The sequence below is a fragment of the Belonocnema kinseyi genome, chromosome 7 (assembly GCF_010883055.1).
Source record: "Belonocnema kinseyi isolate 2016_QV_RU_SX_M_011 chromosome 7, B_treatae_v1, whole genome shotgun sequence".
Taxonomy (NCBI): domain Eukaryota; kingdom Metazoa; phylum Arthropoda; class Insecta; order Hymenoptera; family Cynipidae; genus Belonocnema; species Belonocnema kinseyi.
Window position 1 is genome coordinate 87,956,305 of NC_046663.1, and position 27,847 is coordinate 87,984,151.

General features: G+C 30.9%; 1 protein-coding gene across 4 annotated transcripts in view; it reads right to left on the reverse strand.

Moving 5' to 3' along the window:
- LOC117177347 (protein couch potato) overlaps positions 1–27,847 on the reverse strand; it is a 152,664-nt gene that overhangs the window by 90,172 nt on the left and 34,645 nt on the right. For 2 of the 4 annotated variants that reach the window (XM_033367972.1, XM_033367970.1), the window contains one exon: positions 5,652–5,729. In XM_033367972.1, coding sequence (XP_033223863.1) covers positions 5,652–5,729 — 78 coding nt within the window. Of the gene's footprint in view, positions 1–5,651; positions 5,730–5,801; positions 5,906–6,022; positions 6,029–27,847 lie in introns of those variants that run through there. The other 2 variants (XM_033367973.1, XM_033367974.1) reach the window with 2 other exon arrangements.

Here is a 27,847-nt window from a genome sequence, read left to right on the forward strand (position 1 = left end):
GAGGGAGCTCTTCTTAATATTTTGACACCAAAATCATGTCGATACACCTTACCGACTGCGAGTAAAGCCACCCACGCTTTAACTTGACAGACTGTATTATTTTTTACAAGTAAAGCTTCTAAATCCTAACGCTCTAAATACTCACTCTTTCCCTCTGTCAACTTTGCCCCTTTTTTTAAAGAATTCCTATTTTATCCATGTTTTCGAAAAACTTCCCCTTTTACTCGTTTTTTTTCGCTTGAAAATTAATGTTAATGAATTTAAGCTTTTGAAGATGAAAGTCGGATTTATAATTGTTTTTAAGTACGATACAAATTATTATTAGATATCTAAAATTTACCATGAAGTATCAAGTAACATTCAAAGCGATTGGATAGATTTTTCTAAACTATTGTAAAAAATTAGATTTTCGTACGTAAAAAATTCAGTGTCATTATTAAGTTTAAAATTGAAGAATTTGAATTTGGAAAGCTTTAAACCTTAATCATGCTAAGAGCGCTGAAAATGATATAATTATGAATTGGGAGCTTTAAGAATGAAAGAATTCAAACTAATGCGTTCAAAATGAAGCAACCCAGTGGGTACAAGCGTTAAATAACATCTTTAGAACGGCTTAAAAATGTCCTAAGTCAGCCCATATAACGTTCCATAAACATACAATGTTCCAGAGACGTTTTAAAGACGTATTTCGAACATTAAACGTTTTTAGAACATTATTTGGTCTGACTTAGGACAGTTTTTAAAACGTTCAAATGACATCTTTTGACGTGTACGTCCAAGAAACGGTTTTAGGACGTTCCAATTACGTTCTAAAATGTCGTGCCCACTGGGAGTTGCAAAAATCGTTCAAGATTTGAGTATTCGTGAATAAGGATTCTGAAACTAAGTCCTTAAAAATGAATCATTTTCAAATTTTGTATCTCGCTTTTTAAAATGAACTTATTTTAATCCAAAGTTAAAAATTAATTAATAATTAAAAATGAGAATTTCCATGCAAGGGGAACAATGTCATGTTTAAGAAAACTTTATAAAATATCGAAATGAAGTATTCTAATAAACTATGGCATTGGCATAATAAAAACAGTCGCGAGAAAAGTAAGCGTATAGTGAGCGAAAGATAGAAGCTTCAGAATGAATGAATGAATTATAAATTATTACATATACCAAATAATAATAATAAAAATAGATACAAATATTGATTTTCACTTAAACGCGCTTTCATGTACTCAGAAAACGATTATCTCGAATCAAAAATTTTTTTTTGGCTTAACTAGAAAGTACGGACAACAAAATATTTGGTTCACCCAATCAAGTTTTTCGGTTGCGTTAATCAAATCTTTTGGTAGATTCATTCAAAAAAATGTGTTGAGTCAATAGATATTTTGTTGAATCAACCACAATTTGTTTGATTGAACCAAATTTTTATGTATATAAAAAAACACAGTTTTTTGCTCCAAGAAATTTTTCTGGGTGACAGGATACGAAATTGTATATGCAGATAAACAATTTTTAGACACTTAGTATGAATTCGACAAAAACGAAATTTTTGGGTGACTGTAATAAAATTTTATTATGATTTCTACTGTATATAAGAGGATACAGCAGCACAGAGTGTAGTATGAGCAAAAGGCACGCGCGAGTAAATGAGAAAATTGAGCACATTAAACATATTACGAGTTCGTAGACTCCTAGGCAGTGTATTATCTCCATTCGTCAACTTTAACTGCATCGCCGCAACTTTCTGCCCTCAACCATAGCCAAGTTTCAAAAGAAATATAACCATTTTCCAACACCAAGAAACTTTTGAAGATATTCAAAAAAATTTACCTTTGCGGAAATTTGGTATTTTCCCGTAATAATACTGTTTTAATTCGATTTTTAGTATTTTATCAACGTAAAAGTTGATTTTCTAATTATTAATTTTGCGCACTTCAGATTAAAACCATTGAATTTTTAAAATTGTGATGCACAACTAGATCAAGAATAATTCTATTTTTTTAAAATAAATTTGGATTTGTTTAATTCCTGATGCTTCAAATTTGAATTAATTAGTTTAAAAAGTCTTTAATTAGATCGAATAACAATTCAAAAGTTTTTAGAATAATTCAACTTTACAGGTATACAATATTTAAAATTCTCTAATTTTGAACTTTGAAGACAGCAATTTTTTAAATTCAAATTAATTCTAAAATAAAATAATTGTTGAGGCCTTGAAACTAAACTTTTTTTTATATAAAGAACCTTCAATTAGGAATAACATTTCTTAATTGTTTGGTTTTAATTTTATATCTAAAAATTGTCTGATTTTTTACATTCGTATAGATTATCAAATTATATAGCATCTTTGGATTTAAGGGAATGACTCCAGAATAAAAAAATCACAATAAAAAACAAGAGAATAATTTCTCAAATGCAAGCCTTAAAAATGAGAAGATTTATTAAGAACTAAGCATTGAAAATTTAATTATTTTTTATCTCAAAATATTCCACAATTTTAAACTCAGTGCCTCGAATTATTATTATTTACTTAAACTGCACAATTTGAAATTGGAATCATAGTAATCTTGTTTGGTATTTGTATATTAATACTTGTAAATGCAATGTTTTCCGCGTGATATGGCGCACGTATAATATTGCTAGTTCCTTTATAATTGACGAATGCATAATATTCCAATTTAAACATAAACTTGAATTGAGCTTTTTTTATTACATTAATATTTGTATTATATTTCTCTATTTAAGAGACAATTTAAGCTTATCCTTATACCCTGCGTTTAAAATCAGAGTAAGTCTTACGTATAGTTATTCAGAAAGTTATAAAGATTACGCCTATAGGTCTCGTCTGGGAAACATCACGTTTAAGATCAAACTGCAGATTTGTGCACAGTCGTATCCTTTGACATTGACTGGACCGGAAAATCGTATGAACTAATTTAATTAAATTTCAATAAAGATGACTGTTGCACGCCTATTGTATGGAATTTTGTTCCGTCAGCAGCGAAATTGTCAAGGGCATTAATGCTTTTGTCAATGCTCAGAGCGATCCACGAAAAAATTGTACTTACTTAGTGTTCCAATGTACAATTGAAATTTATTGGCCTAATCAAACAAAATTTAATTATAATTTATCATATAACATTAGACCTTATAAATCGGAGATAATTTCTAATATTACGTAACATTTCCTAAATATAAAATAAATGATTAATAAGTCGTTCAGAGGGACATGACCTTTCCCGACATTATATACCTTACCTAATATTTATTTTAATTTAATTATTTGACTATTTGAGGTTCCTGTTAGTCTCTTTTAGTTAAAGAATAATTTTTTTCTTTAGATTCCTAAAAGGCACCATAGTAATGCTGCCTCTATATAAATATTATAGAAATGGGTAGTAAATAATAATATGATACGAAACTTCCAAATTAATTTCGACTAAGATTTAAACTGGAGCTTCAATATCTGAATTAGCACTGCAGTTTCCTCATGACATAAATTGTTAAAAATATAATTTCAATAAAGAAATATTTGAAATATAAAAATAAATTCAAATATCTTAATTTATACATATACACTAAAGTCAAAATTTCCCACTTGGTATTACAGTAAATGACAGTTGATCAGTTTAATCCTGACATTGGGTCGATATGCAATAATAATTTTTCCAGTTTAAGCCTAAAAATAAGAAGATTTAAGAAATAGGCATGAAAATTGAAGTGTTTTTTATTTAAAGTTTGTACAAAATATTTATTTTTTTAAACTTGCAACTTAAGAAACAATTAACAGATTCGAATTTTAAGGCTTCAAATTGTGCAATCTTAAATATTAGAATCATATAAAGAAATGTGTTGTGTATTCTTTTAAACAAAATGTAATATTCAATGTAATAACTTAAAATTGTTCCGGTATTTTTCCGCATTTTTAAGGTGCCAGAAGGTACCAGAAGGTGTCAGAAAATGGAATGAAGGAGATAAATGCTTTTTCATGTACACTTTCTTCGTTGGTCACACTGTTTTTCTCAAAAATTGATTTTTTTAAGGCTTATTTCCTGATAAATATTATTATCATAAAAATGCTCAGAATTTTCAGTTAAGGACAACTTTGTTCTGTATAATCATATATATAATTAAGTTATAATAATTAGGCTGCATCTTAAGAGGGTAGTACATGTTCTATTCTTCAAAAAATCGATTTTTTTTAAATTTCAAACACCATATACCCTTAGAAATAAGGTAGAAACCTTCTTTTACCTCAGGTCGTATCGGAAGTGGCCGAAAAACGAATTACTACGGAAGGCCTCGAGTGGTCGAAACGCACAATTTTTCGTACTTCAAACTTTAAACACGTTTTTCTCGAAACGTACTTTTTTGGGGTGGTCACCATGATTCCAGCCGATCTACTAGGCCGATTTCATTCAATTTTCTTTTAAATGTTTGCAAAAAGACTTGGATATCGTATGGCCTTCGGTCATGATTTCCCATTAATATTTAATAATAATTTGGCACAGTAAATGTTTAAAAAACGGAGAAAAAAACAACATTTTAAAATTTGCCATTTGTTTATTTATCAATATTTATTCATGATTGAGGGTCATACGATAGCCACTTATGGACTCTTTAAGAATCAATTGGGGCTTTGTTTTTCAGATGATCCGAATTTGAGATACAATGGCGACCGTTTTTTCACATGACTTCTTCAGATAGCCCATATATCGACCAGATGTTAATAAAAAAATGACCAAATTTTTTTTTTTCGTTAGTCAAAATTAGATGCTGCAATACTATAAATAATTGCGAATGTCAAATAAAAATTAATGCAAAAAAATAAAGCAATAAAAAAATAATATTGTTGAAATAGCCACTTTTGGGATTGCATTCGATTAAATAATGAATTACATATAATAAAATTTAAATATCTAGCCTCAAGTTCTTCTAAAGCATGTAACTGTGAATATTTCTGAAAAACAGAAATAATTTACATTGCACTCTAAAAAATAATTTCAAATATTTAACGACACAAAAATTAAAAAATATAAGTCATTTTCCAAAAAAATTATTTCGCAATGAAAAAGATTTTAATCCTTAAAGCATTGAGAAAGTTCTAATCATTTTTATCGCAGACATATAAACCTGCTCAGTTAGCTGAGTTGGTTGAGGCTTTATGCGTTCGGTAAATAAACTCAGTGCGTGCGTGCGTGCGAACTCGGGTTCGATCATTGGTACTTGTGGATTTTTCATTATATTATCCGTTAACGATATGGTTGATAAATATTTTGAACAATATATCTATCAAATACTTGCGAGTATGCTTGATAATAATATTACAGATATCATTATTTTACTTTCTCTGATAAATAACAACTCGTTTTTTTTATTTAGTATATCAGTTTGAAATGATATAGAGAACCTGCCTTAATGCTACAAGACAAAGTTTTTTTGCGTCAAAGTAGAGACTAAATTGCTTTCAAATCGATGCTAATTTAGAACTTACTTCACTGCTCCCAGTGGTCACCAAGGTAGGAGTTATAGGTTAAAATTAGGGCCTAAATTTCGACTCGGGACCAAATGACAATGTTATCTACCCAACATATTTTCCAATTTTACGCTTTGTGTGGTAAAATAAATCGTGTGGAGAAGAAAAGTGCACTAACCTCATATGCTCTGAAGAGAAGATAGAGCTCCCTCGGCTTGGCATCCATCGGCAAGCCGCTCACGAACAAGGTGCGCACCTGAAAAGAGAAAGAGAAAATGAGAACGATAATTGAGTTAATTAAGGTAATTGGTAGACTGCCGAGCCTGACAGAGATAAGGGAACGGTCTTCTCGGTTTGACTTGTACTTAAGCCGAATCGATAGCCAATTCCGGAATTAATAAGCGGTCCCTTTTCAATCTTCCTAAAAACTCATTTCTTAATTTCCTCTCAGACAGTTAGCATTACGCTTAAGCCCAATTTGAAACCATTTTCACACAATATAGATGACTTAAAATTAATTAAATGCATTATAAAATACACATCTCATACTTTCTCTGGGATCGTCCATATATTACGTAAGAATTTTTTCTTTTGTTTATATCGCTGTGTCCTTTTCAACTTGATAAAAATATTATTTTCGTCTTTATTCAAACAACAGAAAAACGTCTTACATAATATAAGGACAATCCCTCTCCAGAGTTTCAACAAAATCATAATTTCGAAATTCCCTGACTTTTCTCTGACTGATTTTAAATTTTTCCCGCCTCTTATCAATTGTGCTTTCAGGTATAAAAACAACCTTACACCTAGGAGATGACTGCAAAAAAGCTTTGTTTCTAAATTTATCTTATATACTTTTCAATGACAATATATAGATTGGAAGATCTTACGCAAGACAAATGTTTGATAAAGAAAATAAATCTACAAAAAAATACAAATTTAAACTTAAAATAGAATAATTAAATTTTCAGTTCAAAAAATTCATTTTCAATCAAATGAAATGATTTTCCAACAGAATAGTTCGATTTTTTACCAAACAGATCTTTTTCAACCAAGATTAAATTCCTACAAAAAAATTTTTCAACCAAATAGCACAATTTTCAACTAAAAAAAATATGCCCGCCTCGCGGGCACATTCTCGTCGCGCGCTACGCGCACGCGACTGTATAAATCTCGCGCTTCGCGCTCGGATATTTATTCTTTGCATTTGGAATGCTTGAAAAAAACTTTATCAAACAGATCTCTTTTAGATGGCAGTATTTATATGCGTCTTAATATACTGAATTGTCTACTTAATTAAGTATAGTCAAAGATTAAGTTTCTCAAAGCTCTGTAGGCTTTGAGGTACACATTCTCATCGTGACACTCGCGCTGCGCGCTCGATTTCCGACAGAAATTTCTAAATAGGTTTTGTTGGATTTTTTTCTCGTAACTTTCGTCGTTTTTCCACACATTTTTTATTGTTTTATTTTTTTTCAACGTTATTTTTCATGAATAAAACAAAAAGAACGCGTCCTATCAAGAAGTGATTCTTAAAGAAATTTGCAGATTTTTTTTTAGAATAACAATTTTTGTTAATTCATCTTTTATCGTATTCTACATAGTTTGTCCACAAAATGGAATTTTTTATTTTCCATTATTTTTTGTGCAAACAAAATTTGGATTATCGACTTTTGAAGAAAATCCAAAAATTGGTTATGATGATCTTGTAGGGCTTTCAAAAAGAAATGGTTTTCTTCTCTTGACTTTTTTTCACATCGTGCGTTTTTCGGCTTCAAATTTTGAATTTCGGTTGATTAAAGAAATTTTGAAAACGCTATAACTCTGAGAATTTTCTTTTTATCGAAAAAAGTCATTAGGATAAATTGTTTGTTCTTTTTAATACTATAAATATCCGTACATACAATTTTCAAATTCAGAAAAAAGTGGTCTCAAAAATTTTCAATATGTGCTCACTTTTTGAATTTTTATCAAAAATGGCTGGTTCACGAACTCGTACTTTCTTTTAGGATCTAAAAAAGTGTGCTAAAGATGAATTTGATTTGTTCATTTTTTCGAGAGTTATCGTGTTTACGGACGGCCGGACAGACATACAGATGCCACCGTGAAAACCTAATTTTCGGATTCAGGGGGTCTCGAAACGTGGAGATCCGTTGAAAAAGTGTGATGTCAAATTTACGACAATTCTAATACTTTCTCAATCATAAATGATGAGAATGTAAAAAACAGTTAGATTTTTTACAAACAATGATATATTTTGGACAAAAAATGGAAATTAAATTTAAGTTAAAAAAAAAGAATTTTCAATAAAAAAATAATCTTCAACAAAATAGTTAAATTTTCAACAACAAAAAAAGGTTTGAAACTAAGGTGATAAATCATCCACAACAAAAATTTAAAAGAAAGTAGTTTCACTTTCAACTAATTAATTGAGTTTATAACCCAAAAAGTTGAATTTTCAAAGAAAAATGTAATAGTTTATATTTTTACCAAAAAGTATTTAAATTTTCAACCAAAAAACGTTGAATTCAACTATAAAAGACGACATTTTAACAAAATAGTTTATGGCTAACTTGCAACAAAAGAGATGAATTTTCAAACCAGTTACTTTTTTAAACTAAAAATATGATCATTTTTACAAAAAAATTCACTTTCAAGAAGAGAGTTGAACTTTCAACAAAGAAACATTTTTCAGTCAATAAAGAAAAAATATGCATCCAAAATGTTGAATTTCCATGCCAAAAAGACAAATTTTCTAGTATCTACTTGAATTTTCAAACTGCAAATATTAATTTTTAACAAAACAGTTCATTCTCAACCAAATAGTTGAATTTTTAAGGAAAAAATTTGAATTTTTAATGAAAAAGATGAATTTTCAAGCAAAGAGAATAAATTTAAACAAAATTATTTATTTTGAACAAAATAATAAAAAATTTTACCGCAAAATGAACACCACAAATGAATGGGTTAAAATTGTAAGAAAAACTCCTTACATAATTTTTAGATGACCCATAAACTTCAACTTCAGTTTACAGGAAATTCCATGTCTCTTTCAAGTTTTCCCTGAAATTCTCTGACTAGTTTTAGATTCCTTGACTAATTCATTCCAAAGTTTAATTAAATTAACTTTAAGCCTTAAAAAATGGATTTAAATTTTAAAGAGGTAATAAAACAGATTTTCAAATCCATGTGGTGCAAATGTCGCTTATTAATTCTGAAATATACGACGGCAATCATATTACGTGAAATTTAAGTACCCCCTTCCGGCGGATATTAAAAGATTTGTGATATCCTAATATTTTTAAATCTAAATGTAAAGAACTCGAGGAAGCTCCCAGAGTCGAAATGAATCTTATTAACATTACCTCTGTGTCATTTTCTCCCTACCTCTGACGTTTATATTTGAATTAGAGGTTTATATTTTAATCCACATTTCTCTCAACTTTTTTTTAAATATGCAATGAGACTTTGAGTTATTATACCACAGGAAACATTGAAAAAAGTTCTTAAAATTTCATTTCCATTTTGATGAATGAAAAGTTTATCAAATTCAATCATTTGTAGTTTTTCCCCTTAGTTATTGAATTCTAAAATCAGGACCTGGATCTTTTCTGCAGAAAAAAATTATTAATTTCTTGCAATTTGTTACATCCTATCTGTAAAACTGCTAAAAGTGCTTACATATGCATGTGCAACTGACCGCATCAACAACTTCAGTAGTGTTTATAGCTCGAACGATGGGAATGATACAATTGATACACGTCCTGAATTCAAATTCAGTTACCTCGCATTTGATATTTCCCAGTTTAACTGACATCCATCAACACTAAATTTATTCAAAATTATGGTGGCTATTATTATTTCGATCCAGTCAATCAAATTATTTCAGTAGAAAACTCACTGAAGAAAGAGTTTTTAACTTTTGAAATTTAACTACAATTTTAAATGCAGGCTTATTTGCACTTTTCACATCGATCGTGTTTCACTAAGACCAAGTGTTTCTCTCGTCTTTGAAGCGAGACAAGAGAGGCTTTAAGAGTTTACTATTATGCATGTTAACACTTGAAGTCAGCAAGTCGAAGTTCAGATTTACAACGCGTCAGCAGAAAAAAAGAATCGGACATTTGTTCAAGTCTCTCAACGGTACTAAAACTCATCAAATTGTACCTTTTTTTCATACAAAAAAATTGATACTTTACTATTTGCTCTTACTTTTTATCTGTTTTTTATAACCTGCTTTTTTAACTCTTACTTTTACCAAATCTAGACTCATTTACAGTATTGTTTGTTTGAAACCTTATTTGTTGATTTAATAAAAAATCACAAAATATAAACTTTCCTGAAATTAAATACCTACATGTTTAACCTTCGGAGAACACATTGAGTCAAATTGATCCCCAAACAAATTTTTGATCGAGATTTTTTTAAAAGAAATTTGAAAATTGGGCGGTCTCTTAGGCTTTTGTTATATAGTTCGAGATACCAACTGTAGTTTCAAACACTTGCTATAGTCTGCAGAGTGGTCAGTCGTCAAGAAGCGTTTGATCCGTGATTAAAAAAATTGGTGTGTTCTCTAAGATTTCTTCTTGTCTTACGCGAGAGGCCCTTCTACTTAATGCCTGACCAATATCACCTCTATCTACTGAAACTGGTGGTCCATACAATGACGAATCTCCAGATTTTGAGCATTGAATTTATGCAAGAGGCGTTTAAAATAATAGAATGACATACATCCATTATTATGAAAATAAAATACCAGATATAAATTTTAAAAATTCGTAATCTAGTTGATTGAAAATCGTTAGATTTTTAAATTTAGTAACCGCTAATTTAAAGTCGAACCAATTCAAGAAAAATTAAATTTTTTCTTGAACTTTCATTTTAAACAATTAAAGAAAGTCAGATTGTAACTTTAACGATTCAGCTTAAGCTTATATAATTTTAAAATAAAAACTTTTTTTATTGTTTAATTTAACAAAACCCGGGGTTACGTCTGCCAAAATTTCAATACGAAATAGTCACATTTTTCAGTACAAGTAGCAGGATCTGGAAAAATTACTATTCACGTCGAGATTGCGGTACAAGTAGACAAATGCTTTAAATGTTTTAAAATTATATCTTTCAAAATTTGAAAGCCAATGACTTTTGAAATTGTTCATTCCTAAGGGCATTCAATTAAAAATGGAAGTATCTTGTGCTTTAATTAGAAATTCTTAAATATTAAATCCCAAAATAGTCCTCAAATTCCAAATTTTCAGCTCTGAGGGCATAAATTCGAAAATTTAAATTTTATAACATCTAATCTGTGATTGTCCAATTTGCTAATTGTTGATACTTTTATTTTTGTATCCTCGCACACAGAAAACTATTAGCTTAGAACAAAATTGTTGGTGGTTCAAATATGGAATATGCTTATTATATGGAAAACATCATATTTAGTTGACCCAACCTAATATTTTGGTTGTTTAAAGTAATCTTTTGGTAGATAGAATATTTGGTAGATACAACCAAAAAATTGGTGTGAGTCAATTACAATTTTTAGAAATATTTATTTATATTCGATACAAATTTTTTTTTTTCAAGCCAAAAATTGTTCTCAGTATATGATTACCAGTTTAAAAATTATTACTTATAACAGCCTGTCACATTGTTATATTTATTGTAACAATATTGTAATTTAATTTTTACCAATTGTCATAAATCGCATGCTTTGGAAAATACTAATTGCTATAGGATATGAAGATTATTTACTCGCGGGGAAAAATAAGAATTCCAAATGCGTTTTGATTGAAGTCTTGAATAAAGATAGGAGATAAATTACTGGTAACTTATATGCAAAAGGAAGAAGGGTGAGGCGAAACGTTCCAGCTAAGTAAATACGTCACTTGTGGGTGTTTCAGGTGTAATATGTGTGCATAATACACATGTGCCCACAATATTCGCGTCAAGCCCGTATTGTTGAAAACAAGCCGGTGTTCATCGAAGCTGAGCTCCGGTATTTTATTTAGTTTCAAGCGGAACCACGCTTTTCGCTCTTCTATTCTTTCTCGACTGTCACTCTGTTGCTTCCTAATTCCTTTTTCGATTTTCAATCCCACTAAACCAGAAACTGGAACATTCTCTTTAAATTGCTATACAAATCCGGTTCCTATTCTGGCAAATCTATTTGATTTACTAATTCCATCAGTACGTGATTCAACGCAATTTTCAGATCAAGTTTTGATAAAGACTGTTTACCATATTTGTCTTCTTTTTATTATTATTTTTAACACTCACATGTAAACCATTTTTATTTACATTTACATATGGATTACATAACCTAGCTATGCAACCACCCAAATTACCTTTCTACCAACAGCTGCATTTTTATTAGAAGTGCTCGTATTAGCCTGACCATTTGTCTAAGGAAGAGGAAATCTGCAGAAAACCTTTCCCGAGCGCAGCCACTCCCCGTGGAGAATTCGCCCGATTTCAAACGTAATACCGATCTGGCCCCGATCGGATTTCCTGATCTGGCCCTGATCGGTAGAACTCTGTGGCACATACCTGGGCCCGACCGGGCCAGACCGATTTTCTACTGAAACGCCATCTCCATGCGCTCGCAGAACTAGTGCTGTTTGATTTTTTCTGATAGTGCAGTGAAATTTGTATACATACTACTCGTTTATAATATTCTAGCAATGATTAAAAATGCATAAGGAGAATAAGCCACTTGTTCGGAGGCACCAAACACCAGTCAGTAAACCTCGAAACCTGTGCGAGGAAGATGAAATTCAAAATTTTTGATGCATTTTTTTTCTTTATTGACTGAAAAATGTTTCTTTGTTGAAAGTTCAACTCTCTTCTTTAAAGTGAATTTTTTTGTAAAAAAGATCATATTTTAGTTTAAAAATGTAACTGGTTTCTAGTAAATTTGTCTTTTTGGCATAAGTTTGGAAATTCAACCAAGTGGTTGAAATTTAATGGTTAATATTAAACTTCAAACAGTCCTAAATAGTTGCATGTTGATTCAAATAAATGAATTTTCAGACTAGAAGACGAACTTTCCAGAACACAGTTGAATTTTCAATCTAAAAGAACGAATTTTCTATCCAAAAAAACGAATGTTGATAAAAACTGTTACCATCTCAACCACGAAAGATGACTTTTAAACTTTTAAATTAAAAAAAAAATTATTTTCTGAAGATAGTTCAACCATCAACCATGGTTGAATTTAGCTACTTGCAAGTAGCTGAATTTCTAACCAAAAAGATGAATTTTAAATAAAAAATTTATTAGCAGAATTTCTAAGTAAAAATGATCAATTTTAAACTAAAAATGGCATAGTTCAATTTTATGATAAAAAATTAACTTTCAACCAAAAATGGATTTGATATTAATTAAAGAGAATTAACTTTCAGCGAAAAATAGTTGGATGTTCTGAGTTCAATGGATTCAGTTCGCGTTTACGCAAGAAAAACAAGATAAAGGTAAGTTTTTTAAAAACAAAGGAAAAAGAGAGAAATTCTAAAAAAAAAAGAAGTGAATAGGGGAATAGGGTAAAGAGTGTGATGTCTGTATTAGGATGCTTTACTTCTAAAATAAAACCACAAACTTTCATTTTTTTAACTTTCAAAAAGTGTGATGTAGTTTTTGAACATTCACTAACATCGAAAATGTTTAATTGTTCCATTTAATATCTCAGTTAATAATATCTCAGTTAATAAAATCCGCATTGAAAAAGGCATGTTAACAAAGTGAGATTGACCTCATTTGACCTGAAACTATAGTACAGAGGTCAGTTTGCTCACATGCTTATAAAGTCGAAGACCTAAGCTCTACATTTATATGTGGAAACACTACCTGCGGTGGAAGAGGGAAAAAGACGGAAGAAAGGACGTAAAAGATGCAATCGTGAATCGGAATAGGTCGCAATGCATGTGAGAATCGTTCACATGGCGTGGCGCATCAGCGTATGTGCACTACGGCGTACATTACAATTGGTTTGACCTCGCACGCTTTTATTATTGATACCTATATAATGGTGCTGCCTTTGCACTAAGACCAGGGACGTGCCAGTAATTATACTAATCCATACCCAAAACCCAGTCCGATCCAGTCTCATTTTTTCCAGTGTCTTTACATATTTTCATCAGTATTCAATATGTTAAATTTTAAGAGACAAAAATTTAGTTGAAGTTATAGTAATTACACCTTAAGAATATGCATTTTCTATAAATATGAACCAGTGAACACTTCACTGATTGAAATAGTATTTAGACATTTCACTGATTAATCAGTTATTTCACACTTATTCACTAATTAATCCAGTAACGCATGTAAGATATACCCTCTAAGTTATATAGTAAAGCGTTGCTATTATTATTAAGATTTTCTAATTTAATCATTTTTTCAATTTTCAGGCCAAAGTGAGCTGCAGTAACTGCGGGGAAAATATATTCTAACTCGTATAAAATGTACTTACTTTGTACACTATTACATGATATGCATCGATACTTTTCGCTTTTTAAATAATTTATCACATTTTTATGTTTCAAGTTCTAACAAAAAAATTATCCATATTTGAAATATTGTTGATAAATAGATATACTGAGTTATTGATTGAAAGAGACCGGTCTCATTTCTGACCTTTTTCATTTTTCATAATTCGACTTCAATTCCTGGCAAAACTTACGAAAATAATTGTCAAAATTTGAAAGTCGATTTCCGTCTTGCGTACGCCTCTACATTTATTATGATAATTCGAGAACCAGTGACAATATAAAACGTTTCTTGGGCTTATACTAAAGAAGAGGTTTCAAATTTAATTTTGCTTTATTTTAAAAGTTTTTACTATTAATATCCTAGATTTTTCCAGGAGTTGAAGTCCAACCATGAAAACTGATAAATTCATAAATTAGGCCGCTCTTTTTCACTCAATAACTTAGCATATCAATTTATTAACAATATTTCAAATAGGGCTAATTTGACGCATAATGTAATAAGCTTTCCAATGCTTCTTTGTCAATAATTTTATCTCATTTTTTTCTGTCAGATATCCTGGAAGAAGTCAGTGAATATTTCTAATCGCTAGTTTTTTAGGTGTCCTAATACTCCTGGAAGGCACTGTATTTTATACTTAAAGCATACGTTAGGAAAAAATTAAAAACTGATTTTAAATGGTGTTTTACTTTAGAGAAAAAATCCCTTTTCGTAGAAAATATATTTGACTGAATTTGATCAAGAATAATAACGAGCAGACAAATTGAAGTTAAAAATGAAAACCCCGGAAAAATGATTCTACGCCACTGGAAAAATCTATAGTACAGACACACCGGCGACGTGGAGTCTGCCTGGCGTTGGAAAGAGGGAACCGAGCACAGCACGCCGATCACTTATTCATGTGCCAAGAAATGATTCCGGCCTTCTCCGCTCGACCAAGCAATGTGAGCCACAGTCGCATATGTTGTGGGTGTTACGATCTAAATTAAATGCCCGGCATTCACATAAAACCGATAAACTGCGACCACTTTATTCCCCTCACACAAAAAGAAGGAAAAAATATGAAGAAAATTCTACTCCACTTTTTAGCAGAGACTATTCCGCTTCGATCTAATTTCAATTCGTTGAAATTCATTGAACTAGATAATAATCTCCAAAGAGAAATTCCGAAACCTCTCTTCTAGATGTGGTTTATTTAAATTTACTTGATCAGGGGCCTCGTTTGACATGAGGCAGGGCATCCGCCGCCAGGCACAAAGGGCCAGGAGCAGCCGCTTAACGAAAACTTTTCAATACTTGATCATAGGAATAAAAATGCTTAAGTTTCTTAAATTAGTTTCTAGGAAATTCTAAAATCTGCACTAAATGAGATAATTGCATTGCTCTGGCATTATAACTAAATTAGCTATGGTGCAGCCACAACGGAAATAAAGTGGATCCTTGATCAATTGATCATACGCGGCATCCGACCTAATAGGCAAGGAAAAAACGTTGGCGTACAAAAAAGAAATGTCAATTAAAAAAAAATCACCGCACTCAATTTAATTAAAACCCTCTAAGCGATGCTAGATAGAAAAGTATAGGGCTGATGCGTTATTCGAAAATTTTAGATAACGGAAGTTAATATAAACAGATTTTAAATTTTTATAGTTAATAGTTCAAATAAATACGAATTCTTCTTTAAAATCCCTTCAAAAATCGAAGTCCTACTTTCACTCATCAGAGAAATGTCCTCTTATGTCAAAAGGATGTTTCTTGACACAAATGGAAGTTCCCCTTAAAATTAAGGTAAAGAGGATTTTCATTTGTCCCAAAAAGAATCTTTTTGCAGCAAACATCATCCTTATGCGACAAACTTTACGTATAATATTGCAGCTAAATAATTTTGTTTGTGTACAAATGATTTTCACGTGGTTTGAAACAAAACAGGCAAGATGGCGTGTTTCAGTCATAGCAGATTCTAAAGAAATGGCAGAAATTGTAGGCGCTGAAGAAATTTTTAAAGCTGAAGCAAAAATACGTAGGCGATGGAAAAAGGTCAATTTTGACTATGAGAATGCTAATCAGATAATAGATGATCCAAGTAAAAAAATTTGCGTGACCTGTTTTCGCCACACCATCGATACAATTATTGTTTGCATAAAAGAACGGTTTTAGATTCTTGATGAATGTAATAATTACTTGGGATTCTTATCAACCATCTCTGAACTTCTAAGCATATGATGAAGAATCTTTGCTGTGGATTTGAAAAAATTTTCAACTGATTTTTACTGATGGAAATAAGCGCAACATCGATGACACAGTTTTGCGAGATGAGCTTATTGAAATTCTAATGCTCATTACTGAGAAATTGTTATCTATTGAAATATTGAATTACATCCACGAAATCTGCCTGGAGTCTGTTTATCCAAACACTTATGTTGCTATGCAAATTACCCGTTTCCATCGCAAGTTCTGAAACGCTGTTTTCCATTTTAAAGATACTAAATATTATCTATCGTTGCCAAGCATAATGGGCGAATACCGCAGCTTTAGCTACTATAGATTTAAAGCAGTTTTTGCGAAATAAATATTTCTTTAAATAACAGTAAGATCTACTTCATAAGATTACTTTCCCTCGAAAAACAAATTCCGACAAAACGTAATATATGATTATACTATTAATGTAATTATGAATTATTTATTATGGAAACAAAATTTTGCTTTTGAAATGGAAGAATTTTAAAACCAAGAATGAAAGGGACGATGAATTAAAATTTACCTCTGGTGAACTGACAGTTCAAAGCGGTCCCTCTACTTGATTTACTTAACAGTCAATGGGCGCAGAAACATGATAAATTTTAGCACTACTGGTTCTCAATTAGTGCCATTGTTTAATAGAAACTAATAGTAATAAATTAAAATGTAATTTTCATACAATGCCTTTAACTTTAAAAGCGAGCTTTAAATTATAGCTTTCCATTATCATAAATCAAAAATTATTTACGTTCAAGAGTGCATTGTTTCAATTTTCATTCATTTTTTTTAATATCCTTGTATAATGTGAGCACAGTAGAAAAAGGGATAGTTTAGTGTGGCAGGGATTAGGCCAGGATTTATTCTATAATATTGTGGTAATTTTACGAGGTAATTTTGAAGCTACTGTGTTAGAAACAAACACCTGCTAAGCCGGCTTGATCGAATTCGACATGCGCACTCGCCGATCGAAAGGTTGTCATAGCAATACTGAATACGCACGATTCGTTAAATGACTATTTCATTGATCGATTAGTTGTTTACGAGATTTTGCGCAATCGAATTTTCGTGTTGTTCCAATAAAAAGATTTTAAACAGTTATCTCAAATTTGGTTAAATTAGCATATGTTTGATTAAAATAACAAAATTTTCGTATTGTTCCGACAAAATTTTAATCAATAATTCAGCAAAATACATACACACGAAAAAGTTCTGTTGAATAAAAAAAAATGTTTCTTTAACACAACTAATTAAAATTCCAATTGAAAGTTGTGCAACCAAATTATTTTTTGGCACAACAAAAAGATAGCCCATTTTATTGGGACAACGAAAAAAATGGTAAACATAAATTCCAACAATGCCTTTGTGTTGATTTAACAAAACAGTATTCTCAGTGCGTCTTGAGCTCAAAATTATATCTACTTTGTATATGACTCTCTTAATAGTGATTCGATTAGTAGGTATCCCATGGAATCGATTGAGATTGCACCAATAGATTTCCAGATAGTACGGTAAATCAGGTATGGGCATATGGCTAATTTACCAAAATCCAGTTTCGCGGTTTATGCCAGTGAACCCAATTTAACGTAATTGCATTTCTATAATATACTAATCCGCGAAAGCTATCAGTTATCCGTAATTTTCACGATGAGAATATAGCATTACAGCGCTGAGCCGCCTCGACTCTTCAATGAATTAATCGCATAAATCTGTCACTTAAGTAAGTTATCAAGAGAGAAAGTACGCAGGTGTCAATGTCCCTGCAGGTGCATGCTTGCCTGTTACAAACTTAACGGAGCACTTGAATGATGATAATTACTGTATCCCATGCCTTACAGTATATTTTTTAAATATTCATCATTGCATCATATGAACTTAGATAAAAAATTATGAAGATACAAAATAGAAAAATACTTTCGCATTACGAAAAAGGGCATTGTATAAAGCTAAAATATGGGCTTAATTTTATTTACACCGAAAGAATTTTCCTGTCTAAACTGTAGATATTAGTGGAATAGATTCGATTGAAAAAGAAAAAGGAGAAAGTTATCGAAAGCTACTAGTCAATTTGTAAAGTATTTGAGTCTCAGTTCAATGTGAAAAATAACTGTTTTTTTAACTCGATTTAAGTAATAAAATAAACTGCCACGAAAGCAAGTTCCACATTATTGTGATTTTTATCCTTTCGACCGATTTTTAATGTAATATTTAAATATGAATTTTCTATCACGATGTCGATTGGAGGGCCCCTTTGACGTCAAAGGGGTCAGATTTTCCACCAATCACAATTTACGTGTCAGTGATTTTCAAATATCTTTTTCTGTACCGATGTTTTGTTTTCGTTATGTGCACGTCGAATATATAAGACGCAAAATATTGTTTAAAAACATTATAAACATTATAAGAACATATAAAAAACATAAACCTTAACAAATAAAGCTATCAAATCAAAATAGCCAGAATTGACAGCAAGATTCGTTAGTTTTCATCAAAGCGACATCGTCACATTGATAGATAATTATGAGAACCTCTGAGTCATGTGACACCAACTTGAATAAGTGTTTTACCGCCTTCAATTTTTAATAATTTTTTCTGTTAAACGACTCGACATGAAAAAAATTAAAACGCACCTTCGGTTCTGATTAAAATGATGTATTACCAAATTATTTTATCTGAAATCGCGAAACAATCCTATTGGGTAGAACTAGTATACATTAAGGTGGTACAGAAAAAGCTTTTTTTTAAATAGATCTCATACAAATAGTTCCTTTTGATGTCAAAATAAAAGCAGCAGTTTTTTAAGACTTTTTAACAAACATTTCGGAGTAGCACAACTCAACCTCTGAAACGAAAAATCTATTTTATTGTAATTACCGCTTTTAATGTATTAATTTATTTTGGCATTTTAAATAGGATCTTGAACGCCCCTAAATATATTTATTTACATTCTGTCAAACATTTGGGTGATGTATTTCACTAAAATTAATACCGTTCAGGTATGTCAAAATAACATAATCCGAAAGCAGCTATTAAAATGAAACATTTTTTTTGCAAAAATGACATGTGCGTCATTTTGACACCAAAAGAAACAATTTATAGGGAATATATTTTTGAAAAAAAGTAAAGCTTTTTTTGGACCACCCTAGTACTGTCCTTTTCAGTGATAAAGAAAAATAACTACAATTAAGTCAATTTTTTATGTGTACAGTTTACGATAATAAGTAATAGTGTAAAATCATATTTTAGAAAAAATAATTCTTAAACAAATTAGTAATTTTTGAAATATTAACTAAAATATTACATTTAAAACAATGTCTTCTATATATAGTTTCTCGTTTGTTTGCACTTTACAGTAACTCATCCCTACTTTTCTAAATTAAAAAAATGACTTTCCATGATGCGAATTTTGACAATAAAATTACCTTAAATCCAAAAGGGATACAACGATGTCAATAGAAGAAAAACGCCTAACGCAACAGCTCAGAGTGCAGGGGGGGGGAGCATGAACTCTGTGTAAATTTGTTACAATCCCATTGCTAGGGCCGGGGGGGGGGGTAACCCGTTACGTAATTTAAGTAAAGCCCCTATATACGTGCGGTTCAAAATAAAACTGGTTATGCAACAAATATGAAAATGGAAATTATTTAATGTTACCATAAGTTTTAGTAACATTATTTCATTTCAAACGATTATAAAACTTATGAATAATTCTCTTTTTGCAAAGTTTTCCTTCCAATCTCTTTTCTTTACTCTTTTTCATGAGTCAGCGACTTAGCCCCACATTGTAAGAAAAATAAGCCGCTTAAACTTCAAGGGGTAATAAACAGATGTTAATGAATTAAATGTATGTGCTTTATAGCACGAATTATGTGATTATACATATATTCGAGGCATTTTACGGTATAAATATAACAAAAAAAATATATGAAGATGACGTCTTACGATCAAGCTAGCCAAAAATTACTTTCATTCAACTTTAAAGATCTGGATAAAATGATGGTAGGTTTTTCGGTTTTTTGGTCATGTATTTTGATTCATCAAAAACAAAGTTTCGCCCACTAAACGTATAGGTTCTCATCAGGGATTGAAGTTGATATTATGGTTTTCGGCCAAGGTTGTCTCATCATTAAACGATCTAGGTTCGAAAGGAACTAATCGAAAAAATAGAAGGAATATGTGTACAGATTTTGTAGAACGATGTGAACGCCTTTTCAGATCGAGGCTATACCTATGCTAGCGTATCGCAGTACACTTTCCAGACTTGTTTTTGTAGAGGTGAACGCTTTGTGTCTCCGAGGAAACGTTTTCATATGCCAGGAAAGACGTGCTCTATCGAGTGCTCTCCTTCTGGACTCAAGAACATGCTTACTTTACGAAGTTGCGCATTCGTGCCGATTTACAAATCAGTTTTCCTCTATTTTAATTTCCAAAAATGTTAAAAATATTAAACAAAGAACGGGAAAAGTTAATTTTTTAATTTTTTCTAATCTCGCATAATTCCTTGAATTTTATTTTACATTGAAAAACTCCCTATTTCTATGATTTCTATGATTACACTTTTATTATTTTTTTAATTGATTATATTTTGAAACCCCTTTTATTATGAGGGTAGATTTTAAATCACGTATACGCAGGCAACTATAGATATCTCATATCTATTCATAAATTAATGTATCGAGAAGGGAAAAATTCCATATGACTGAAAAAAAAAGATTATCGTATCAATATACAAAGAAAAAGAAAATCAAAGCAACTGGAATAATTACAGATGTATTAGTTCACGAAGTACCGTATATGTACAAGCTATTCAAAAATACTTATTCGTAAGGTAAGGAAAGTAATAGAAGAAAACAAAGAATTGGTTGCGTGAACAAATTTTGTGTTGCTTGGAAAAAATATGTTGTTAATTAAACCCTTTAAACCAAATTTTTGTGGCTAAAATCAACGGAAACTTTTGATTGGATCAACCAAATTTTGTGTTTTCTATAGTAAGCATTCTGAATTCATAGAATAAATGTAGCATTTTCCCGAAAAATACCTGACCCTAATCTCACACAATAAACCGTTATTTTATTCAAAGCTACTTAAAAAAAGCTCATAGATCAAATCAAAAATACTTTTCTTTCTCAGACATATCAACTGACTTCAGAAATTCTGAAAAATGAGGCCTTAAACAGACGGTTATTATGACTTTATTTTTTTCGGAGTATAAGATATAGAATCTACAACATATATTTCTAATTAAAGTAGACAGCTTTTTAGAAAAGCAACTGCTATAATTTTTCCCTTATAATTATATTTAGTAAAATAAGGCCTCGATTTTCGACCCAGATTTTATCACGGTATTAAAAAATAAATATTTAACACCATAATTAAAGTGTCGGCTCAAAGAAAGTTATATGAATATAGTTTTTAATACACTGGAATCTATACGAGGTTATGTAATTTCTTAAAATTGTAACTTATCTACTTCGACAACGAGGTTAACAACATTATCTGAAAAAATTATTGCAATTATAAGAAAAAAAAGCCTGCCGTAACTCGATCTTTACTAGAATTCGTAAGGAAACCCCTTATTTCTACGACTTCTTCCACACTATTTATTCTGTATTTACTATTTTTTAAATTAAAAATATTTATTTAAAGTATAAATTATAATAAGTAGGCAGTTGGAATAATTTTAGGAAAAAATATATAATACATTCAATTTTTTTAATAATTCCTGTTTCCAAAACAATTAGCTATTACAAACTGTTAAATTAATATGCTGGATATTTGAATATAGGAATTTTGTATTTTACGATAAAAGTGTGTTTAGAGATAAAATATATGTTTCATTTAAAATCATCGAACTAATTGTTTTTCAATAGATAGGTTGATGATACCACCTTAAAAAAGTTTTCAAATATTTTCATATGTATTTTTTCAACAAAATATGATACAGTAAACTATAGAGTATCATGTACTTAATCGGAAGTTATTATAAAATACTATTTTAAAGAAAATTAAAAAGAGCAAAAATTAAAATCCAAAATCCCATTTCAGCGCTACCACCAACGAATGTCGAGAATTAGAAAATTGTCAAAATCTTCGATCATACAACGTTTATTCAGCCGATGCTACAATTGCTAATTCGGCGTAATTGACTGGAGCCAAGAGTAGAACTAATCGATCGCCACCAAACAAGCAAGGGATGTCAATAGAATCCAAATTGGCTTCTCCGATGCAAGGACGCACTATGTCTGAATGTCACAGGTCATTGAGATTCGGGGATTCAAAAATATTCTATGAGCACCAGTAAAAATAACAAATTAATCCTATACACATTGATTACTGCAGAAGTGTTCTGTTCTCTAATTGATAAAAATTTGGGTCGAACACTAAGCTTTCTAATTGCTCTTTGCGTCACGGAACATATCGTTTTTTTTTTAATTTCTACTTTCGTGAATATCAACAACGCTAATGAAGGCTGCAGAGCAAAAATCTAACGAAAAACGTATCCTTTACTTGGTTATACGTGTATTTCTTTAAAAAGAAAAACGACAAACTTGTGTGAAGTGGCAATAATAATGACAGAAATTACGAAATTTAAAATCTTATATAAAGAACGCGTAATTGAAATTGCGCTTTAAAAATCTATCTCTAAAAACTGGATCTGTGCTATGAAATTTAATACTCAACGTAAAAACGGCGAACGGATTTTAAACAATTTTAACGATTACCACAATAAAGCCACTAGCCGTTGGCATTTTATGACGTGCATGCCGTAAAGTTTTTTATGCAACCGCAGTAAAAAAGTATACACTTTTGATGAAAGAAAGTTCGAGAGTTAGTTTAAAAAAATTAACGGTAGTTTTAAAAACTTAAATTATATTTTTCAATTTCTCTCTACTCAATCAAACCATATTTCAATATTTATATTTCACTTGATTTTGACATCAATTGAAGTAAGAATTATTTCAAGCGAATAAAAGTTTGAACATTTCAAAGAGTGGGACTTTTATTTTTCTTCACACTTTATGATTGATGAAAAATGATAAATAACTGTAATAACACCCGTAACCCAACGTCTATTACGTTATTATTTATGATTTTCCGATAAACATGAAAATCTTCCCAGTTATTTTGACATTTTCAATAACCGTCAATTTAAAAGTAAAGGTATTGATTCCGTCTGGAGTAAAGTATACAAGATTAAGTATAGCTTAAATTAATTTGCGCGCATCAGAAAGCCGTTAATAAGATAAGTTAATTGATTAGCACTTTATATTTTGTTAAAATCCTTTTAAATAAAATTTATTAGTAGGCCATGAAATAAATAATTGCGAATAAATTAATAAATTTCAAATTCAAGAATTTTCCTTTTTATAAACTTTTTTTTAAAATAAAATCTACATGGTTTTGGTATTTTCCTAAATCTATTGAAATTCTTTTAATTCTGATATAAGATATATTAAGATATCAAAAACGCATTTAACCATTAAAATGTCCTGAGGTCTGTTCAAACTGCAAGATGCCTGCACAAGTTGTCCGCAGTTTATTCGAAATCGTTTCCAATTAATGAAGCCCCTTGAAGTCACTCGAAGTCTTTCAGAAGTTCATCAATATTTAAAAAAAAAACATCGATATAAGTTCATCATACAATTATATAAAGTCTTTACATTAAAAAGTTGTAAACCAATCTATACTTTTACTCATACTTTTAAAAATAAAAAATTAGCAATGAAATATTCAGGGTTTCTATGAACATAAATATAATATAAAATATCCACTAAAACGAGCTTTCACTCAAATAAATGAATTTCCAAAAATATATATGCATTTTCAAGAAAAAATGAAATAGTTTAATTTTCAGCCAAGAAGATAAATTTTCTACCAACAAACATTAATTTTTAGCAAAATACATGAATTTTTACAAATATTTGAATTATTAAAGGAATTTTCAACCTGTTCGTAAAATTTTCAACCGAAGAAATAAATTTTCAACCATAAATAGGAATTAGTCACCAAGAAGATTAATATTCTACCACAGAAGACAAATTTTCAACAAAATAAAGAATTTTTAAACCATATAGTTGAATTTATAACTGAATATAAATTTTTAACCAAACATGAAATAGTTCATCTTTCAGCTAGAAATTAATTTTCAAACAAAAATAAATAATAATTGAATCGCTAAGTACAGAAAGAGAACTACTGACATTTTTGGCCAAAATTAATTAATAATGTATTCATATAGATTCCAATACTGATTTCGGGGGGGCAAAAACGTAAACAGTGAGGACCGCTTGACTCATTTCCAATTGGAATATATCTATATATATATATATAATTTTGCAACCGCACTCGCCCTACTCCCCTGAGAAACTGCATGAGCCAGCTGTTCTAGGAAGGCTGATAACAGCTTGACTGAAAGCGCGAGTTTGGTGTATTTAGCTATTACATTATTTACTTCAAGAACAGCATTTACTCAAAAAAACTTCAACTCTCATTAGAGCATACATTTTTTTTAAATTTCGTACAGCATCAAACCAGTAAAGGATCATTCAGACGGGATTTGAGAGACTGAAGATTATTAGGGGCGTGCAAACAAAAAAATAAACCGAGCCGCGTGGGTCGGGTTTGCGCAGACGCGCAAGCAACCCAAAAACCCGTCGTCAGCCCGCCAACCCGGATTTAACCCTCGAACCCACATTCAATCCGAAATCAAAGCACATTAAAAAATTTTGAAACACAAATTAGTTAAACACAAATTAGTTACACAGCAATTATATAAATTTCACTTAATTTGGATGACGTTATGCATTTTTTCCAGCTTTTATTTGACTTTCTATGTGGGTATGTGTATGTCAAGATCAAATTTCACATTCCAATTGTGACACGCTTCTGCATATCCAATCGACCCTTTTTTGTGTAAGCAGGAAAAAATTACGACAGAAGGATGTACGTTCACCTGGCCGAAACTAAAAGGGTCTCAACTCGGGGCTACGAAAACCGTAAAAAGGGTTTTACTTCGGTGAATTTTATATTTACGAAGATTTTCAGGTTTTTAAGTTGATTTTGAATTAACTGCGCGTTTTGAGGGTTGAATGCGAGTTGGCGGGCTGAATGCAGGTTGTCAGGCTGGATACGGATTGCTAGGCTAAATGCGTGTTCGAGGGTTGATTGCCGTTCTGACGGTCCACCCGAAAACCCGTCTCGATCAGCATCAATTTTGTATACCCCTAATTATTACGCAAACGAGCTTTTAATTACGGAACGCAATCTCATCTCGTTTTATACATCTGTCGCGTGAATAATCACTCGTAAATAAGAGTATGCGTATATTACCCGTATAATAAAGTGTCAGATATTATTTTTCACGTGACCACGCTGAATAGAAATGCTGCAATAGCTCCTGCCACCGCGCTCAAATATATTCGTACGATTTTACGCGAGTAGAGTCAACTTTGGAAGCTGAAAGAAATTGATGAAAAGTGGCTATAAATTTGTCTAAACTAACGATAAATAATAGGGCCTTGTGTATTTTGGAGATGAAATTATTCGAATTATCCATTGTCCACTGTACAACATTCTCTGATTCTTCTCTTTATATATTTATTTTATTTCGCAGAAAATTCACTAGTACCGAAGATCAAACCCTAAACGATAAGTTTAAATTGTGCGCGCTATCACTAGTGACTAGACTATGAAATATTACAATGAATTTCTAACTACAAAAGAGGATTACTCATTTACGAAAAACGCTATAATTACTTAAAATATTATTTTAAAACCGAGCATCTCATATTTTAATCAAATTTATTTAAATCTATAAGAATATTATTTTTTTATTTTTTTATATTACGGAAAAAATTCCCAATATAAATGAAAAACATCGTTTCGAAAATGGATTTTTTAAGTCATTTCACATATCCTTTCAACTTTTCTGATATGCACTCAGAAAAACTTGGTGATGCGCCGGACTAGACTGTGAAGGCGATAAAAAAAACATTATTTTTATGGAATTAATTTTTTAAAATAATTTTATACATCCGGAAAATTTTTTTAAATTAGTAAAAAAATCTTTGATTAACAGTTAAGAGATTTTTATGTAATGGGAAGCTGACCAGCGCCAGATCTGGGCCAGCACAGGCTATCAAGAAAATAAGGAACAAAAAATGTTTACAGCTAATTGACACTTAGGAATTTTTATTTTATGGGAGGCGGCCTAGCGCCAGAAATGGGTCAGACAAAATGGGTGCCCAAAAAACCCAAACACCAAACACCTCACAAGTATTGAGTCTTCTGGAAATCCGTTATTTTTCTTTAATTCCAGAAATTTGGGCCATAAGCATTAAAAATCTCGAAATTTTTTAAATTTCGACCTCAAATTTGAGGTCAGAAACCCGAAAAAATACCTAGATCTGGGTGTCGTGGAAATAATACAATTGTGACCACAAATCAATTATAAGAAACACAAAAACCCCCCTAGTTCCAAATCTCATGGAAATCTGCTAATTTATTAAATTTTCCAAAGATGTGGGCTGTATTCATAAAAATGCCAAGTTTTGATAAAAAATGTCACATTTTTTATTCTGATCTAATAAAAAAAGTCTACCAGTAATGAGTCTCGTTTAAATCGGCAAGTTTATTGGAATTTAGTTTTGGGTCAGTCGGATCAAAATTGTTTAATTTTTATGGTCTGGAAATTGTTCGTGCTAGTTCAACTTCGGATCGACTCGAACAAAAATCGGCTCAACTCACCTCGCTTTTTTGAACTATTTGCTTTTTTCATCATTTTCATCAGTATTATAAGAATATGAATATATTCCTAAATTCTATATTCTCTTTCGATCCCATCCATTTACAAACATTCGAAGAAGCTCGCTACATTATACGCGGAGAAACAGGTGGCGTGACTCTCACAAATAACGCGCGTAAATTATAAGTGGAGGTTGCACTTTCCGTCGAGCAGGTAACAACGAGACGCAAGAATACTATGTTAAGACTCGTGAGCCTCCATAATATTTTGCGATGAATCATACTTCACAGAAGCACAGTGATGCAAGTGAAACTATTGTTACGTGTACTGTGCAAGTATGTTATTAGGAGGAAAAAAAAACAATCCGATTATAATCACCCTAATAATGAGAAAATGTTCTGTGTCTGTAGGTACCGCAGCACACTTTCTACAAAGTTAATTGTTAAATAATCTATTTTTATAAGGATAATAATAGAGTCAAGTTTACTCCAATTAAATTCGTTGAAAAAAATGAGAAATATTTTCAATTGAGATCAAGGTACACCTATTTCAAATATCACACACGTAACATGTCGTTAGAACACTTTCATCTTTGGCCAGCTGAAGCATAGCAAAACGAGTCATAATTTCGATAGTTAGCGATGCATGAATATCAAATTCATTATACGAGGGTAGTTCAATAAGTCCTTAGAATGAAGTATAAAAACAATTCTTTTTGGGTAAATTTTTTTTATTTTTCAACATAATCTCCTTGGAGCTCTATACACTTGGTCAATTGCTTTTCAAGTTTTTTTAATCCTTCAGAAAAGTGGGTTTTCGGAAGTTCCTCAAAATAAGCACTTACAGAGGCAATGACGTCTTCGTTGTCTGGAAATCTCGGTCCACCGAGCCATTTTTTCAAGTTTGGAAATAAG